Genomic DNA, 18663 nt, shown 5'->3' with positions numbered 1-18663 from the left:
TTGTATTATTTGTCATTTAATGTAATCTGAAGCTAGTCTATTGTAATATTTAATTGGGGTTTGAATCTCAAGTTTATGTTGAATCCTTTGCTGCAACAATAACCAAGAAGTGAAATCTGGTCAGAATTTTACACTCCCCTGTCTACAGGTGGGGGAACCTATAAAATGCCATTGGCATCTTACTGGCACCGACCTGCATGCCCTTTTTCCCTGACAGTTTGATGAGTGACAGGGAAATCTTGGGCACCCTGCCTCCACTTTTGCCACTTGAGCAGGCCCTTGCGTGGACAGTTAATGGCCACTTCCCATTGCAACGGGATGGAAACCCAACAGGTAATACTTCGGGTGGGAAAATGACGTGGGGCATGAGGGTGCTTCTTTTATGGGTCCCTGTTTCAATCTGAGCCTCCACCCTCTCCAAGCTACAGGCACATCTCTAATGATTTGCTCTCCCCCCACCCCCCATATATACACACTAACTTTGCATGTAGCTCCAGTAACAAATTTTGTTGGAGCCTACTTGTAGTTTGAGCAGTGGTGATCACTACTGGTGGCGCTGCTGGGACCAATGAGCTATCAGCCATCCGATTGACCAGCTGTGCAGTGGGATGTCCTCCTAAGATGTGAGGGGGGGTGGTGAGCTGAAAGTCTCTCCTCAAGGTAATTAATGCTCAACAGATCTGAAATCGTTGTGGGGTCACCATTCTGGGTGGGAATGTAAGATACACCCACTGCACCTGCTTGCTAGACGTAAAATCTAACTCTTGATTACAGTAATTAAATTTACAATTCTGTTGCACCTTAAAAAGGAACTTAATAATCATCAATTATTACTAATTATCCTGCACAATTGCAAACCTAGCCCTTCCATCAATGACTTTGCACAATACTTTCCCTTCATACAAATGCAAACGTAATGGAATAGAAATCCAACACTAGCTTGGCTTTATCCCATTCCATCACCTGAAAGACAAGGTACATATGCCATTGAACAGGACAACAGTGGCACTGAACCTTTTGAAGCTACCTGTAGTTCTGCTAAACTGGTTAAAATGTGATGAAGAAAGGAATGAAAAGTTTGAAATGTTATTTAAAGTTGATTTATGATCTTTCGGTCACACTTATGTTGATTTCTTTTTTTTTGACAGTGCGGTTCGGATCAGCCGAAAGAGCTGGCATATGTTGGTTAATTTCTGCTTTCACGTTTTCCTGACATGTGCAGTGTTTGTAGGGGGTATCAATCAGACGAGGAACATTAGTGTTTGCCAAGCGGTAAGCAACATTTAAATAAATCTTTCTATTTGCACTTTGTAATGATTACTTTGTAATAGGAATAATACCAGTGGATAAACCGACACAAAGCAATAGTATTAAAAATGTGCATCTCTGAAGGTTATTTGAAGTTTATATTTAATTCACCTTTTATTGAGGTAATTGAACCTAATTAAAAATAGTTTAAAATAATGGAGTTTCAACATCAGTCATGCTGCTCACATAGTTAAGTTTCAATATTTGGTGATATCACTCCGTCTTCAATTAAATGAGGGATGTCAGTGTTAGTACATAGAACATTTTCCCAGTTTTAGCGCAAACTGTCACTAGAAGAATCAGCACCCCTGAATTCAGCAATGTGCATATTGCTTATGAATTGATCCAGGACCTTAGAAGAGTACCCATAACAATACCATATTGAAATGTTCCCAATACACCTGGAAGTTCTTTATTTGTGACGCTTAAGGATGTGCTCTAATTTGGTAATTTTGTGTTGTAGACTTTCACCCTCCAGAAACTCAGCTTACCTAAAATAATCTTGTATTTAAATTCAATCAGTTTGGGGTGCATTAAAATCCAAGTAAGAAATGTGTGTGAGAGTAGGTAGATATTGTTGGTTTGAGTTTGATCAATTGCCTGAACATCTAATATAATTAGAGGTCATTTTCTATTAGAGATGTTCCGTTATATTGCCCACCAAGAGCTTGGGACTTGGCAGTCAATGTTTCTGATTGGCATTCCCTGTTTATTTCATTGATTGAAACTCTGCAGTGATTAAACATGGGTTAACTTTCTGGTTTATGAGCTAGCTGAGTTGGCCCTGATGTTGTTTTTCAATGTGCAGGACACCACAAACACGCAGATGAATTTCATCTAATTTATAACTATTTTGTCAACATTTTTGGTAAGGAATTTTCTCCAGCCTTCTCCATTCTGCTCATGTAATTTTGGTTGGAATCCAACCAGTCACCTGTTCTACCTTCCACCTGACACAGCTGCTGATCCAGTACCACCAGTTTTTCTTAAAGATACAGTGTCATCACAGATGGTTAAGAAATGTATTTGTGTCATGGTTCTTGTGAGGGTATGTTTTACACTGCAGTTTTGATTACAGTGCCGATTGTCCACAACTGGCAGCCCACATGCTGGCCATGCAGAATAATTATTGGGGTGTTTGCCTTAATCTGAGTTAATGCAGTTATGTTAATTTTATGGTTGTCCCCTGGGGTTTCAGAGTAGGGCTTAATTAGGTTGATTGACATGTGCGTGTCATATGCTGATGCGAGGAACTAGGCTTACACAGACAAGCAGGCAGTTGCTGTTTGAATTTGAAAGAGGGAGCTGCAACTCTTTCTTTGGAAATTGAAGTAGAAAGGGTCGAGAGCTTCAAGTTTTTAGGTGTCTGGATCACCAACAACCTGTCCTGGTCCCCCCATGCCGACACTATAGTTAAGAAAGCCAACGCCTCTACTTCCTGAGAAGACGAAGGAAATTTGGCATGTCAGCTACAACTCTCACTAACTTTTGCAGATGCACCGTAGAAAGCATTCTTTCTGGTTGTATCACAACTTGATATGGCTCCTGCTCTGCCCAAGATTGCAAGGAACTACAAAAGGTCGTGAATGTAGCCCAATCCATCACACAAACCATACTCCCATCCATTGACTCTGTCTACACTCCCCGCTGCCTCGGCAAAGCAGCCGACATAATTAAGGACCCCCCACAACCTGGACATTCTCTCTTCCACCTTCTTCCTTCGGGAAAAAGATAGAAAAGTCTGCAGTCACGTACCAACCGACTCAAGAACAGCTTCTTCCTGCTGCTGTCAGACTTTTGAATGGACTTACCTTGCATTAAGTTGATCTTTCTCTACACCCTAGCTACATTCTGCACTCTCTCATTTCCTTCTCTATGAACGATATGTTTTGTCTGTATAGCGCACAAGAAACAATACTTTTCACTATGTTAATACATGTGACAATAATAAATCAAATCAAATCAAAAAGTCTGGGACTTGCTAGAAAATTGGGTATCTTTCTCCAGAGGTCTGCAAAAATCAAGAGGTGTTTTCTCCCTCTTTCTCTCTCTCTCTTTCTTTTTCTACAGAGAACTTCTCTCTGGAGTTCTGCTGTTTGTAGACAGGTATGTCTCTGTATCCTGCAGTGGAGGACTAGCAACTCACATATGCCTGTGTGTTCTGTTTACTGATTCTGAAGAGGAATTTACATCTATGGGAGAATATTACTTAAATTGGAACTATTAGAGATAACTAGCAGTTACGAATTACACCTGGTCATGTTTAAGTATTTCAGTTGGTAAAAGGTATGCTAATTCTTTTTGTTAAAGTTAAACTGTATTGTTAAATAAAGTTTGTTTTAATAAAAGCTTCCTGGTGGATCAATAGTGTAGTAGGTAATAATACCTCCAAGGCTAATCGTAGGGCAAAATGCATGTTTATTTTCACAATTGTGGGAGAGGTCCGATTCCTAACATGGTCTCAAGCCTCTCCCCGAATATGAGTTAAGATCAAACATTTATGCATCCCGGTTCCCGTCCCTAATTACATTCCCCAATTCTCCAGGATGTCTGTCACTGTTCGTCATTCATTGTGGGATTGCTGCTGCATCAGCGGTTTCTTCTGTTGCGTAGTTTGTTCAATCGTGGCAATCTCCAAGGCCGCGATTGTTTCTGTTCCATCCCTCTACGTTACGCACAGCCTTGAAACAACATCACAGATTTTGCACAAACAGGTTAATTAAAACACGAGCCTATTATAGCAATTTATATCAGTTTAAAATAGTATAGATGCATAGCATATTATGAATATACATAAATCTATTGTTATACGAAGACCGAAGGCATACATGTCAGCTTCACCATATTAAACAAAGGTACATGAAAATGGAGACTGTTTAGCTTATTCAGGCTGGGTTAACCGCATTCCTAAATACGATAAGCTGGAGACAGCAGGGATAGCTGTTCCTCTTATCTGGTCTGGATGCACGAAAACAATGAATTTTAACAAAAACCATGAATTCTACAGTACCCCTCACGAATCTCTTAAGTATTACAGAGGTGAGTCTAAATGCTTAAGTGTTCCAAGATTCATTAACCCATTCCCGTCTTCAAATAGAATCACACCTGGAGTGAAACACTTTATGCTCACACTAATACCAAAATCAAAAATAGTTGGGGTCTAGATTAACTTCGTAATATACCTTGAAGTTTCTAATGCTCCCTGACACACCAAAGTTTCACCAAACCAATGGTGGAGGGAGGGGATAATTCCTCTATAAATTATAAGTAAGGATGTTTTGCAAAGAGTCTAAACAAGCTCCAAATAAAAGTATTAAATAGTTCAGTAAATGAAACTTCTGGCTGTTTAGCCCTTTTTTATTGCAACATACTTGCTGACGTTCTAAAACTGGCCTTCAGAACTTCATGTGTCACCTTTTATTCTACTGTTCTGTCTTATCTGAAAGCTTTATGCACTTGGTTATCTTTTCACCTGAAATATTTAGTCCCGCCTGACTTCTGAGCCCCATCTTGCCTAATTGTTCCTCACTTCTAACCTTGGTGATCACTCACCTTTCTTGCATCACCTTTAAGCTTTAGATGGTCTCATGCATTAAAGTGTTAAAGTCACCATAGTCCCAGATGACTATAGATTGTTCTCCCCTTTGAGTGGTGATTTAACCTGAGAATCACCACCACTCACGCGAGGAGCAAGGTTGAGAAGGCGAGCCTTCATGAATAACATCAGCCAGTACGAGAATTGAACTCGCACTGTTGGTGTCACTCTGCATCACTAACCAGCTGTCCAGCCAACTGAGCTAAAACCGACCCCCTTATGCTGATTAGAACCATGTATGACATCCGAGAAGAAACCTCACCGGGGTATAATCTTGGCAAACTGCCAGGAATAGAATGAGAGCATAATAACACTCGAGCTGCAAATTTTACTGTATAAAACAAGAGTCTAATGCAGTTATGCTGATATCTGATCATTGAATGGTTAAGAACAAAAGGAGGCTGCCATTCGGCCTGTCATGTCTGTGCCGACTCCGAGCCACTTGGTTAGACGTATGTCCCAATCCTTCCCCTGTAGCTTTGCAATATTTTTCGCTAAAGGTGCTTATAATTCCCTCTTGCAAGCCATGATTATATATGTTTACATGACTCTTTTGGGCAGCAAATTCCAGGACCTAATCATTTGCCATGTAGCAAAACGTCTTTATGATTCAGTGTCTTCTGGTTCTAGATCCTTCTGCCATTGGAAATAGTTTCTCCCTATCTGCTCTGTCTAGACCCTTCACAATTCTGAACATATCATCTGAACCTTTTCTCTAAGGCGAAGACTCATTGCTTCTCCAGTCTATCCCTTTAACTGAAGTTGCTCATCCCTGGAACCATTTAAAAGGACCAGCCATATAAATACTGTGGTTACAAGAGCGTGTCAAAGGATGGGAATTCTGCAAAGCGTAACTCACCTCCTCACTCCCCTCAGCCTGTCCACCATCCAAAAGGAACAAGTCAAGAGTGTGATAGAATGCTTTCCACTTGCCTGGATGAGCGCAGCTCCTAACAACATTAAAAAAGCTCAGCACAATCCAGGACAAAATAGCCCATTTGATTAGCACACCTTCAACATCCATTCCCTCTACCACTGACACAGTGGCTGCAGTTTGTATCATCTACAAGAACTTACCAAGGTTCCATTGTCAGTCTGTTCAAAAACCACAACCTCTATCACCTAGAAGGACAAGGGCAGCAGATGGATGGAAACCTGCAAGTTCCCCTCCAAGTCACGCATCATCCTGACTTGAAACTTGATCACCATTCCTTCACTGTCACTGGATCAAAATCCTAATTCCCACCCTAACCACATTGTAGGTGTACCTACACCATGGACTGCAGTGGTTCAAGAAGGCGGTTCACCACCAACTTTTCAAGGGCAATTAGAGATGGATCCGTATAAATGATGACCCAGCCAGTGCTGCCCACATTCTGTGAAAGAACAAAGAAGAATTCTCAAGTACTTTCTGCACCTGTTTTAAGGCCTTCGTATCCTCGTTAAAATATGTTGCTCAGAATTGTACACAATACTTCAGTTGAGGCCAAACCAGTGTTTTATCATAAATTAGCATCATAACCTCTAAAAATAAAAGCAAAATACTGTGGATGCTGGAGATCTGAAATAAAAACTTAGTATTGGAAGAACTCAAAGTCTGGCAGCATCTATGAAGAGCGAAACGGAGTTAATGTTTCAGCAGACCAAAGTGTCATATCGGACTCGAAGCGTTAACTCTGTTTCTCTCTCCACAGATGCTGCCAGACTTGTTGAGTTTTTCCAGCACTTTCTGTTTATAGTTGCAGCTTACTTGTCCAGCCACATTCAACTATTTGTGCACATATATCACAGGATTCTTTGTTCCTGCACCACCTTTAGTTTATATTGCCTCCTTATTCTTCACTTCACATTTCTATGCATTAAATTTCACCTGCCCTGTGTCTGTCCTTTTCACCATTACATCTTACCATACGTCCTGGTTTTGTGTCAATTGTAAATCTTGAAATTGTGCTGAGTTAACCCTAATTTTGGTCATTAATATGCATCAAGAAAAGCAGTGTTATAAACATTGATGCATAAGAATACTTAGACCCTTGTAGCAATGCATGTCGTTGTAGCAATGCATGATGATAAATCACAGCGAGAATCAATTAATTTATCAACGCTGAACTAAGTCTAAAATTTGTTACTTCCATGAAATGCACTGCAAGACATTTTTGCCTCTAAAATGGTGCAGTTTGGTGGACTGGTTTAATTCCTTTCAGCAAGTTTTTATGTGGGACATTTTATCATTAGTTGGTCTAGGGTTTTCAGGATTTCAGAAATAGGTAATTGCAAGCAGGTTCAAGAAGGCAGCTCACCACCATCTTCTTGAGGGCAATTAAGGATGGGCCATGAATGCTGGCCTAGCCCTGAATGATTTTTTTAAAAATGTGCAGAAGATGTTTTCCTTACTAGGATTTCAGTAATGACATGAATCAGAATTGTCCATAAAAACATGACTGAAGGAGGAACTCGCGAGAACCTCCTGTGTTGTTAATGGCAGAGTGATGTATTTGTGGTTATCTGTATGTAAGTAGTGGTGTTAGGTTGTGTGTGTGTGTGTGGGGGGGGGGGGGGGGGGGGTTGATTTAAGACATGAAATTAGCAGCACCAAAAGAAGCTAATTGGCATGCATATAAATGTTGTCTTATGTATTGATATCAGTATGTTAATTCAATCTTTGCTATTGAATTGTGTCATTTAAACTCAGTATTGCAACTGCAAATGATGGGAAGCATATATCTGATTTAAATTTCTCTAGTATACCTATGTTAACTCATCAGTGGGCATCTGGCTTAAAGTTGAAAGTGGTGAAACAGAATTCCCATTTTAAGTATCACAAAAATGAGGGAGAGGAATGGAGTTTTCTGAAGTCTGCTTAACAGCATGATGGTGAGGGAGGTGGTTCGAAGTGGGGGTGCTAAAAATCAAAGAAATTGTGTTACAGAGGCTATGGTAAAAGATATTCATGACTGGGGACAAAGGCAGCAGTCTGAGTTCACAGTGGGTGAAATCTGAATCTCCCAAGTCCCAAAAAGGTGTTGAAATTATTGGGCTGAAAAATGTCCATTTCCTTGTAAGATGAAAGAGAGTTGGGGTAAAAAATAGCTAATTAATATTTCTACCTGGATGCAAGGCTAGTATATTTAATATTAGCGGAACAGATGCATCCTGCAGCTATCTAAGGTTTCTGGAAATTCTTCCTGGTGTGGCCAGTGAGGAAGAATCATTGAGACAAGCTTTACTGCTAATAGTGGATTTAGACCATCGGGAGGTGGTCACTCGAATTTACTACTCAGCAAAACTGGAGTACAGGAACCCATTGAAAGTTGGAAGCAACTGTGAATTGTTTGCTACAAGGACTGTAATTCAATGGAGAGTGTAGTGTGTGATAATTATAAAAGGGAAATAGTCCTTTCTGCAGGTTAAAAATAGAAGTGGCCACAAATAAAAGCGTTTAGTGTACAGTGCGTTTAGTTATTTGTTACAGTAAGAATCAAAGTTTGAAATCTTGTTGTAGCATCCTATTCCACTAATAACTGCAAGTTCAAATTTATTTTTGAGCATTATTGGTCTTTTCAGGGATCATTAGGAGCAAAGTGTAGCAACGGTAGATGAAAATGAGTTGGTCGAGATGGTGAAAATAGGAAAATATGTATTTTTTGAACACCAGTCAATATGCAGGTTAGAATTTTGGTTAATAGCAGTTTTGTAACTTTGTAGGATGGCTTGATATTTGAGTGGAATTTTGGGTGGAGGATCGTCTATAAACTGGTTAAATTATACACGTGCATATGCAATGAATAGTTTCACTGTGTTATAGAGAGAAGCATATTTAAAGCGTATTGTAAATTAATAGTAAAGCATAAACTCATCATCATTGCATGCCACAGTGTAATGACAGACCTCCAAATTCTAGATTTCTATAATTCTTCACCTGTTGATCTTTGAAAATTGTAGGTTGGGATAATTCTACACTATTCCACCCTTGCCACCATCCTGTGGGTTGGCGTTACAGCACGAAATATTTTCAAACAGTTGACAAGGAAAGCAAAGAGATGTCAGGACCCTGAAGAGCCCCCTCCCCCACCTCGGCCGATGCTCAGGTGAGACAGTTTGTTCATATTTCACAAGCTCTGATGTGCAATTGGTTTCAGAATTTTGAACTTGCTCATATAGAAGCTTGAAGACTATCTTTAATCTAAAAGTCCTTTTCTAGGGATTGCTTTCATTGTGGGAAGATGCACTAACTTCGTACTTTTGTTATTTTCATACAAGAATGTTTTTAGAGTTCACCTTATGATCTTTCTTTGACTACTTTAAGTAATACTCCTTTCAAGGAAAATCATTTGATATGAGATATGTGTCTGTGTATGCATTTGAATAGGTTCTGTCTTGATTCTTCATCAGAAAAACGTGTCCTCAAAATGGTTGGAAAGCTAAGTTAGAGGATCTTGAGCTCAATCTAGACCATGGATGAGAACAGGGTAAAATTATGAAGGAACATAAAAACTTATTGACTAATAATTTGAAGAAAATATGAAAAGGAACAAATGCAACAAAACATCATGCAGGCTGCAAGTAATAAAAAGAACATAATCTTTTTAAATATGCAGTTACTTTTATGGGAAGGGATCTTGCAATGGAAAGGGTCCAAGTGCTTAGGAGTCCACAAACGTTTAAATATCATATACTTGGCATATAGAGTTCATTAATAAAGTAGGACAAGACTTGCTCATTAAATGTAAAAATGTTGACTTTGATGTCTTAAATCATGTCCTGTTTCTATTTTAAAAATAAATTAGTAACTATTGTTCCTTGTTCCAATTTTTTCCTACCTTATCAATTTGATCCCAGGAAGTGCATGATTTTAAAATCAATAATGTGTGGAGCTTATAAAACTGTTTTTGGATTGATCATGTGGAATATTTTCAAATTAAAATAACTAAAATTAAGTCTGTAATCTGAAGCCATGCTATACACAGCTTCCAAAACTGCTATATTATTATTCCTGTTTCAGAAAGTGCAATTTAATATCTATTAAATATGCAAGATTTTACATGACACATCCAAGTTTACACTCCTTAAGCATGAACAGCATTTCCAGCAACACCAATAGAGAATTTCACGGTGTTTGACACCCAAGTATACAATCTCTATAACTCCTCTCACTCATTGGTTTTCATACTGCACCTAAGATGTCACTTAATTGACTGAACCAATGGAGCACATTGCATTAAGAAATGTCATTCATTCTGAACAACCCACCTGAGTCAACTGGAAAGCTGGTTAAATATGAAAATTAAAAAAAATATGCTGGCCGTAAAACCTGATTGCAATTTTCTGGTTCAGTTTTGCAGAGTGTGCGGACTTTGTTCCAGACGTTTGAGGGACCTAACCAACTATGCTTTTTAGCAAATAATTCTGAAAAATAAAATTTAAATGAAATGGCTGCTGGTGATCAGTCGAACTTGTCTCAGAACATTTTTGTTTTGTGGACCCAAGTGGAGTACGAGTGCTAGCCTGTTTGAGGTCTGTCCTAGATTACAGGTTGGCCCAGGATGGAACTGATGATTTCCTGCCCTCCAAAATCAAGTGCTGCAGTTTCTGTAATTTCTTAGTGGTATGTTAATGAGGCCCAGGTTGCATGATGCTTCTGGACCTATGTCCGTATCGATGGCAGAGTCACTCTACCAACCTTCTGGTCAGAAGTCGAAGGTCGTCTCTTGTGGTGCCCTCAAACTGGTTCTGAAGATGATGTATTTCAGACTTTACTTCTGTTAAAAGAAGTACAGTATGATTAAGTTTAAGAGTGGAAAACATTTGAGAAGAAAACTTGTAATTTGTAGTGAAATACTAAATGCCAGTTGGATAAACTAACTCAAGGCTATGAGGGGCTGAAACATACAACATATCCAAAAATTAACTTAATATGCTGGAAATGTCTGGCAGGTTCATTGGCTTCTGAAAGGGAATGAAGAAAAAATAACATTTTAAATTTGAATCACCTTCAATTTTAACTTGTGTTTCAGGATTACCTACTTTCATTTCAAATCTCCAGTATTTGCTTTTCATCTCTGCTGGCGATCAACTGACTTTACCGAATGGTATAAAAATATGTAGATACTAATTATTTTGATGCTAATATTTTTTTTTCAGAATTAGTATAATCTGTAGTTGTGGTGGAGACTAAAACAATAAGGGCCATTAATATAAAAGGGGTACTAATAATCCAATAAATAATTCAAGAGAAACCTTTTCACCCAGAGGATGTTTAGAATTTGGAACTCGCCATCCTAAGTAGTAGCTGAGGAAAGGTATTGATGCATATAAGAAGCTGGATAAACACATAGGGAAGAAAGAAATACAAGGTGTGATAGAGTTAGATGAAGAGGGGTCGGAGAAGGCTTGTATGGAGCATAAATGTTGGCAAGGACCGACTGGGACAAATATCTTGATTCTGCGATTAATATTCTATGTAATTCTATGTATACTGAACAGTCTCAAAATATTGTAATCTTCCTTTCCGATGTGCATCAAAGCAACATGTTACCTACACATTGAACTCCAAGTTGGTTGAAAATTAATGCATGTCCATCAATGTTCCCCTCACTGTTTGCTGTGTGTGTCCAACTTAATGCTCTGCAAGGCTCCTTTAAGATAGATGTACAGCGTGCATTGGCACAACTTAAAAGGAGTGTTGCTTCTGCATGTTCTGTTTGTACCTTGCATGACATATTTCCCAATTGCTACAAACCATCACAGCTTAAAGGAAACAATGATGTCCATTAGTAATTTCAATATTGGAGATAGGAGAATTGCATTATATGTTGAGCAATGATTAACATGTTATTATTACCCTTTGGGTAATAGCTAAAATCAATAGATAAGTACTGCTAATATTACTAATAACATTGGAAGAATTTCATATATTCCCTAAGTTAATTTGAGTTTGATTATTTGGTTGGTATGAAAAGAGATACCACTGACTAGTTTAAAATATCTTGGCTGTCGTAAACAATAATGTTTGAAAATCAGAGTTGTAGTTATTTAACATCTTTCCTTTTGATTGCGTCTTCTCAGGTTCTATCTAATTGGTGGAGGAATTCCTATCATAGTATGTGGCATTACAGCAGCAGCTAATATTAAAAATTACGGAAGTAAAGTAAACGCACCATAGTAAGTACACTTGTACTCATTTTTTAGTTTGTTCTTAAGTGATGTTGGACAGAGTTCCAGCTGGAGTTGGGAAAAGGTGAAAAAAATTCCTGAAAGGTTATGTATTGATAAATGCTTTGTCAAACAACTTACTGGAGTCTGTTTGGCAATTAATTTAATATTTGCTATTATTTTGCACCTGCTTTAAAGATTTTCTTTGGTGTGTTTGACAAACTTATTAGTAGTGACTTTAAAACTAAAACCTATGTGTGTAGAGTGCCAAAACTGCTTATTTTGATTCTGTTATCATGAATGTTGTACTGTTGTGGTTATGTTACTGAATTAGCAATTCCAAAGGAATTAAATTAAATTCCATCATGTCAGGCTTAAAATTGAGTTCAGTTAACCTGGATTTCTGACCTAAAAAAGTGACCACTAAAGCTGCTGTTCTGGTAAAACTCAACGGATTCCCAAGGGAAAGAAATCTTCTACCCTTACCCATTTTGCCACACACATTTTGCCGCAAGATACAGTTGACTTGTTATGACCTTGCGGCAACTAGGGATGGGCAACAATAAATTCCTTCATGCAATTATTAATATAAATTAAGAGGTATATAAATTGCATGATTAAATATTACTGGCAATAGTGGAAGGATTTCAGATACTCAGTGAGGCTTCAACATTGAAACTAGCTTCCCATTCAAAAATTTTTTTTTTTTCATAACTTAATTTATGTGCTTATTGCTGCAGTCCTTTTAAAGAAGGCTGGTTGTGCTGCTTAAAGCTTAGTATCAGTGGTTGAAATGTATATGGTACCACACTTTATCCATTGGTTGCTCAGAATTGATGGCTTCCTGCAACTGATTTAAGATTTGATTTTCATATTACAAAATGGCCCCGAAAGCATGCTGGATGCTGAAATAGATCCACAGCAACAACAGTAACTCTTAATCAAATCATATCTTTAAAAAATAGAAAAGACATCCCAAAACATATCCGTAGCATGAAGAAAAAAATAATGTCACACCAAAGATTAGCATTCGTCAAAAAAGCTGTTCAGAGGATGGTTTTAAAGGAAGACAGTGAAGTGAAGCAGCAAAGTGGTTGACTGAGATATTTCTAGGGAAATAAGACCCAGATAGCTGAAGATATGATCGGAGACAGTGGGGTTAAGTGGAAGATGATGCGCAAGAAACTGGAGTTGAAACAAATTAAGCAATTATGGATATGGGGTGGGGGGTGTTCAAGGGACTTGGTCAGTGAGATAGGAAGGGGGGGGTTAGAGGGTGGTTTAAGGATGAGCATTAAAATTTTAGTTAAGATACTGGGAGATTGGACCTAATGTTGGCCAGCAAGGAATTAAGTGATGTGCAATTGGAGTTCATGTGTAATACACTACAAGCCACAGAGTTTTGAAAGAGCTAGAATTTGCAGAGTTTCGGGGCCAGGAAAGAGCCCGTTATGTTTAGAAGATTTGAAAGCATGTATGAATGTTTTAATGCAGCATGGCATACAGAGTGTGTCCACATAGACATTGAGTGAGGCTCTGAAATTGCTGCCAACATACTATTCTGGCTTCTGTTTTAATTTTTTTTCTGTACTGCTACACGTCTAAGTATACTTCAGATTTCTTTACAAGGGGAACTTGCATCATCTAGTGGTGCTCACAATATACTGCACAATTCAAAATGACTTCATGGCTGAATTTTTGAATGGCCAAGTCTCGCATCCTGCCATCCGAAGAGTTAGTGGGAACACATCAACTTCAGAGTGCCCCTCAGACATTTCATGCTTGAATGAACATTAAGTAGCTGCAGGCAGAACTTCCGTCCCTCACTTGGGAGGAAGTCCCACCTTCAAGAGCTGGTCAGCAGCTCTCAAGTCCCTGCAATGACAGCACTGCAGTGAGCAAAAGAAAAGCAGGAGGACATCAGAGCCTAAGTCTGGGAAGCTGTGGCCCAGTTGAGGTCAAGGCATCCTGGGGGGGGGGGGGGTGTCTTGAGGGAGAGGCCAGGAGCCATTGAACCTTAAGGGTAGGTACAAACAAAATCTCTGTTCTCTTTTGGGCTTAGACCATGGAAGTTCAATCGTTCCACTCATCTAAAAATTGAGACTGGGCAGGAAATGGCCCTTAAGTGACCAATAATTCACACTTAAGAGCCTCAATTGGGTATGGGTGGACTTTCTGCCCTGTATAAAATAGCTCTGTGGTCTGGGTGGGTTGGAACAGAGAGGCAATTCTATCTGTTTAATTTCATGTTCTCACCCAACTGCCTAAAAACCCGCTGGTGGGGGAGCTTAAAATTCTGGCCCATGAATAGGGAGATGAACATGGCATATTTTCATATTGCTGCCTGTGCATAACACTAGCATTGTGGATTGACCACCCATTACAGAAACTACCCAATTTTCTTTGTTGATTTATTTAAATGGAAATGAAAATTGGAGTACATTTCTAAAACAGACAGCTAATCCACAACAGCAAAATACTCCAACTGTTCAAAATCTGAACTAAAATAGATGCTATTCTTTTTGATTATCCCAATTTTATCTGTTCTAATGATAATGCCTCCCACACTGAGACCTTCCTTTTAGTTGCTCCCACCCTCCCTACTTTCCCTGCTTCTGTACTTGCCTAAAGCTTGTCACGACTGGAACTTTTTCCAGTTCTGACAAAAAGTTGTCAACCTGAAATGTTAACTCTGTTTACCTCTCCACAGCTGCTGTCTGACCTGCTAATTTTCTCATTTTCGTCAATCCACAACACAAGCTTTACACTGAAGCAACATGTTTAAAATCTGTACACACATTTTCAGCATTAAAACATTTACAGTAAGAGCCTACCTGTTTCTGCGGATTCAATGAGGCTTCGATTGCTTTAATGAGAAGAAATACAAAGAACAAAAAAAAACAAAGAACAGTAAAGCACAGGAAACAGGCCCTTCGGCCCTCCAAGCCTGTGCCTCTCATTGGTCCAACTAGACCATTCGTTTGTATCCCTCCATTCCCAGACTGCTCATGTGACTATCCAGGTAAGTCTTAAACGATGCCAGCGTGTCTGCCTCCACCACCCTACTTGGCAGTGCATTCCAGGCCCCCACCACCCCCTGTGTAAAAAACATCCCTCTGATATCTGAGTTATACCTTGCCCCTCTCACCTTGAGCCCGTGACCCCTCGTGATCGTCACCTCCGACCTGGGGAAAAAGCCTCCCACTGTTCACCCTATCCAAACCCTTCATAATTTTGTACACCTCTATTAGGTCTCCCCTCGTTCTGTCTTTCCAGGGAGAACAAGCCCAGTTTACCCAATCTCTCTTCATAGCTAAGACCCTCCATACCAGGCAACATTCTGGTAAACCTTCTCTGCACTCTCTCTAAAGCCTCCACGCCCTTCTGGTAGTGCGGCGACCAGAACTGGACGCAGTACTCCAAATGTGGCCTAACCAGCGTTCTATACAGCTGCAACATCAGACTCCAGCTTTGATACTCTATACCCCGTCCTATAAAGGCAAGCATACCATATGCCTTCTTCACCACCTTCTCCACCTGTGCTGCCACCTTCAAGGATTTGTGGACTTACACACCTAGGTCCCTCTGTGTTTCTATACTCTTGATGGCTATAACTCCCCCCTACATTAGTTCTTCCAAAATGCATCACTTCGCATTTATCTGGACTAAATTCCATCTGCCATTTCTCCGCCCAATTTTCCAGCCTATCTATATCCTGCTGTATTGTTCGACAATATTCATCACTATCCGCAAGTCCAGCCATCTTCGTGTCATCCGCAAACTTGCTGATAACACCAGTTACACCTTCTTCCAAATCATTTATATATATCACAAATAGCAGAGGTCCCAGTACAGAGCCCTGCGGAACACCACTGGTCACAGACCTCAAGCTGGAAAAAGACCCTTCGACTGTTACCCTCTGTCTCCTGTGGCCAAGCCAGTTTTCTACCCATCTAGTCACCTCTCCTTGTATCCCATGAGCCTTAACCTTCTTAACCAACCTGCCATGAGGGACTTTGTCAAATGCCTTACTGAAATCCATATAGACGACATCCACGGCCCTTCCTTCGTCAACCGTTTTTGTCACTTCCTCGAAAAACTCCACCAAATTTGAAAGGCATGACCTCCCTCTTACAAAACCATGCTGTATGTCACTAATGAGATTGTTCCGTTCTAAATGCGCATACATCCTGTCTAAGAATCCTCTCCAACCACTTCCCCACCACGGACGTCAAGCTCACAGGCCTATAATAACCCGGGTTATCCCTGCTACCCTTCTTAAATAACGGTACCACATTCGCTATCCTCCAATCCTCAGGGACCTCACCTGTGTCCAATGAAGAGACAAAGATTTCCGTCAGAGGCCCAGCAATTACATCTCTTGTCACCCTGATCAGTCTAGGATAGATGCCATCAGGCCCTGGGGATTTGTCAGTTTTAATGTTACCTAAAAAACCTAACACTTCCTCCCTTGTAATGGAGATTCTCTCTAACAGGTCAACACTTCCCTCTGAGACACTCCCAGTCAACAAGTCCCTCTCCTTTGTGAATACCGATGCAAAGTATTCATTTAGGATCTCCCCTATTCCCTTGGGTTCTAAGCATAATTCCCCTCCTTTGTCCCTGAGAGGTCCGACTTTTTCCCTGACAACTCTTTTGTTCCTAACATATGAATAAAATGCCTTAGGATTCTCCTTAATCCTGTCTGCCAAGAATATTTTGTGACTTTTTTTGCCCTTCTAACTCCCCATTTGAGTTCTTTCCTACTCTCTCTGTATTCCTCCAGAGCTGCATCTGGTTTCAGTTGCCTGGACCTAACGTACGCCTCTTTTCTTTTTGATCAGATCCTCAATTTCTCTCGAATCCTACCTTTCCTATCCTTCCTTTTTACAGTCACATGCCTGTCCTGCAGCCTTATCAACTGTTCCTTAAAAGACTCCCACATGCCAGACGTGGACTTACCCCCGAACAGCCTCTCCCAATCAACGGCCACCAATTCCTGCCTAATCCGGCTATAGTTAGCCTTCCCCCAATTTAGCACCCTACCCTTAGGACAACATAGAACATAGAACATAGAACAGTACAGCACAGAACAGGCCCTTCGGCCCACGATGTTGTGCCGACCTTCATCTGAAACCAAGATCAAGCTATCCCACTCCCTACCATCCTGGTGTGCTCCATGTGCCTATCCAATAACCGCTTAAATGTTCCTAAAGTGTCTGACTCCACTATCACTGCAGGCAGTCCATTCCACACCCCAACCACTCTCTGCGTGAAGAACCTACCTCTGATATCCTTCCTATATCTCCCACCATGAACCCTATAGTTATGCCCCCTCGTAATAGCTCCATCCACCCGAGGAAATAGTCTTTGAACGTTCACTCGATCTATCCCCTTCATCATTTTATAAACCTCTATTAAGTCTCCCCTCAATCTCCTCCGCTCCAGAGAGAACAGCCCCAGCTCCCTCAACCTTTCCTCATAAGACCGACACTCCAAACCAGGCAGCATCCTGGTAAATCTCCTCTGCACTCTTTCCAGCGCTTCCACATCCTTCTTATAGTGAGGTGACCAGAACTGCACGCAATATTCCAAATGTGGTCTCACCAAGGTCCTGTACAGTTGCAGCATAACCCCACGGCTCTTAAACTCCAACCCCCTGTTAATAAAAGCTAACACACTATATGCCTTCTTCACAGCTCTATCCACTTGAGTGGCAACCTTTAGAGATCTGTGGATATGGACCCCAAGATCTCTCTGTTCCTCCACAGTCTTCAGAACCCTACCTTTGACCCTGTAATCCACATTTAAATTAGTCCTACCAAAATGAATCACCTCACATTTATCAGGGTTAAACTCCATTTGCCATTTTTCAGCCCAGCTTTGCATCCTATCTATGTCTCTTTGCAGCCTACAACACCCCTCCACCTCATCCACTACTCCACCAATCTTGGTGTCATCAGCAAATTTACTGATCCACCCTTCAGCCCCCTCCTCTAAGTCATTAATAAAAATCACAAAGAGCAGAGGACCAAGCACCGATCCCTGCGGCACTCCGCTAGCAACCTGCCTCCAGTCCGAAAATTTTCCATCCATCACCACCCTCTGTCTTCGATCAGACAGCCAGTTACCTATCCAATCGGCCAACTTTCCCTCTATCCCACACCTCCTTACTTTCATCATAAGCCGACCATGGGGGACCTTATCAAACGCCTTACTAAAATCCATGTATATGACATCAACCGCCCTACCTTCATCAACACACCTAGTTACCTCCTCAAAAAATTCTATCAAATTTGTGAGGCACGATTTGCCCTTCACAAATCCGTGCTGACTATCCCGGATTAATCCGCATCTTTCTAAATGGTCGTAAATCCCATCCCTAAGGACCTTTTCCATCAATTTACCAACCACCGAAGTCAGACTAACCGGTCTATAATTACCAGGGTCATTTCTATTCCCTTTCTTAAACAGAGGAACAACATTTGCCACTCTCCAGTCCTCTGGCACCATCCCCGTGGACAGCGAGGACCCAAAGATCAAAGCCAAAGGCTCTGCAATCTCGTCCTTGTCCTTGTCCATTACTATCCCAAAGTTTACAGAGTTGT

At 40.4% G+C, this 18663-nt stretch overlaps 1 protein-coding gene across 2 annotated transcripts in view; it reads left to right on the top strand.

The window, feature by feature from the left end:
- The window catches only part of adgra3 (adhesion G protein-coupled receptor A3), a 162491-nt gene that overhangs the window by 138934 nt on the left and 4894 nt on the right, over positions 1-18663 (top strand). For both annotated transcript variants that reach the window (XM_078215464.1, XM_078215471.1), the window contains 3 exons: positions 1149-1272; positions 8846-8991; positions 11969-12064. In XM_078215464.1, the coding sequence (XP_078071590.1) occupies positions 1149-1272; positions 8846-8991; positions 11969-12064 (366 nt within the window). The remainder of the gene's footprint in view (positions 1-1148; positions 1273-8845; positions 8992-11968; positions 12065-18663) is intronic.

This window comes from Mustelus asterias, chromosome 1 (genome assembly GCF_964213995.1).
Source record: "Mustelus asterias chromosome 1, sMusAst1.hap1.1, whole genome shotgun sequence".
Lineage (NCBI taxonomy): Eukaryota > Metazoa > Chordata > Chondrichthyes > Carcharhiniformes > Triakidae > Mustelus > Mustelus asterias.
This window is presented reverse-complemented; position numbering and strand designations above follow the sequence as displayed.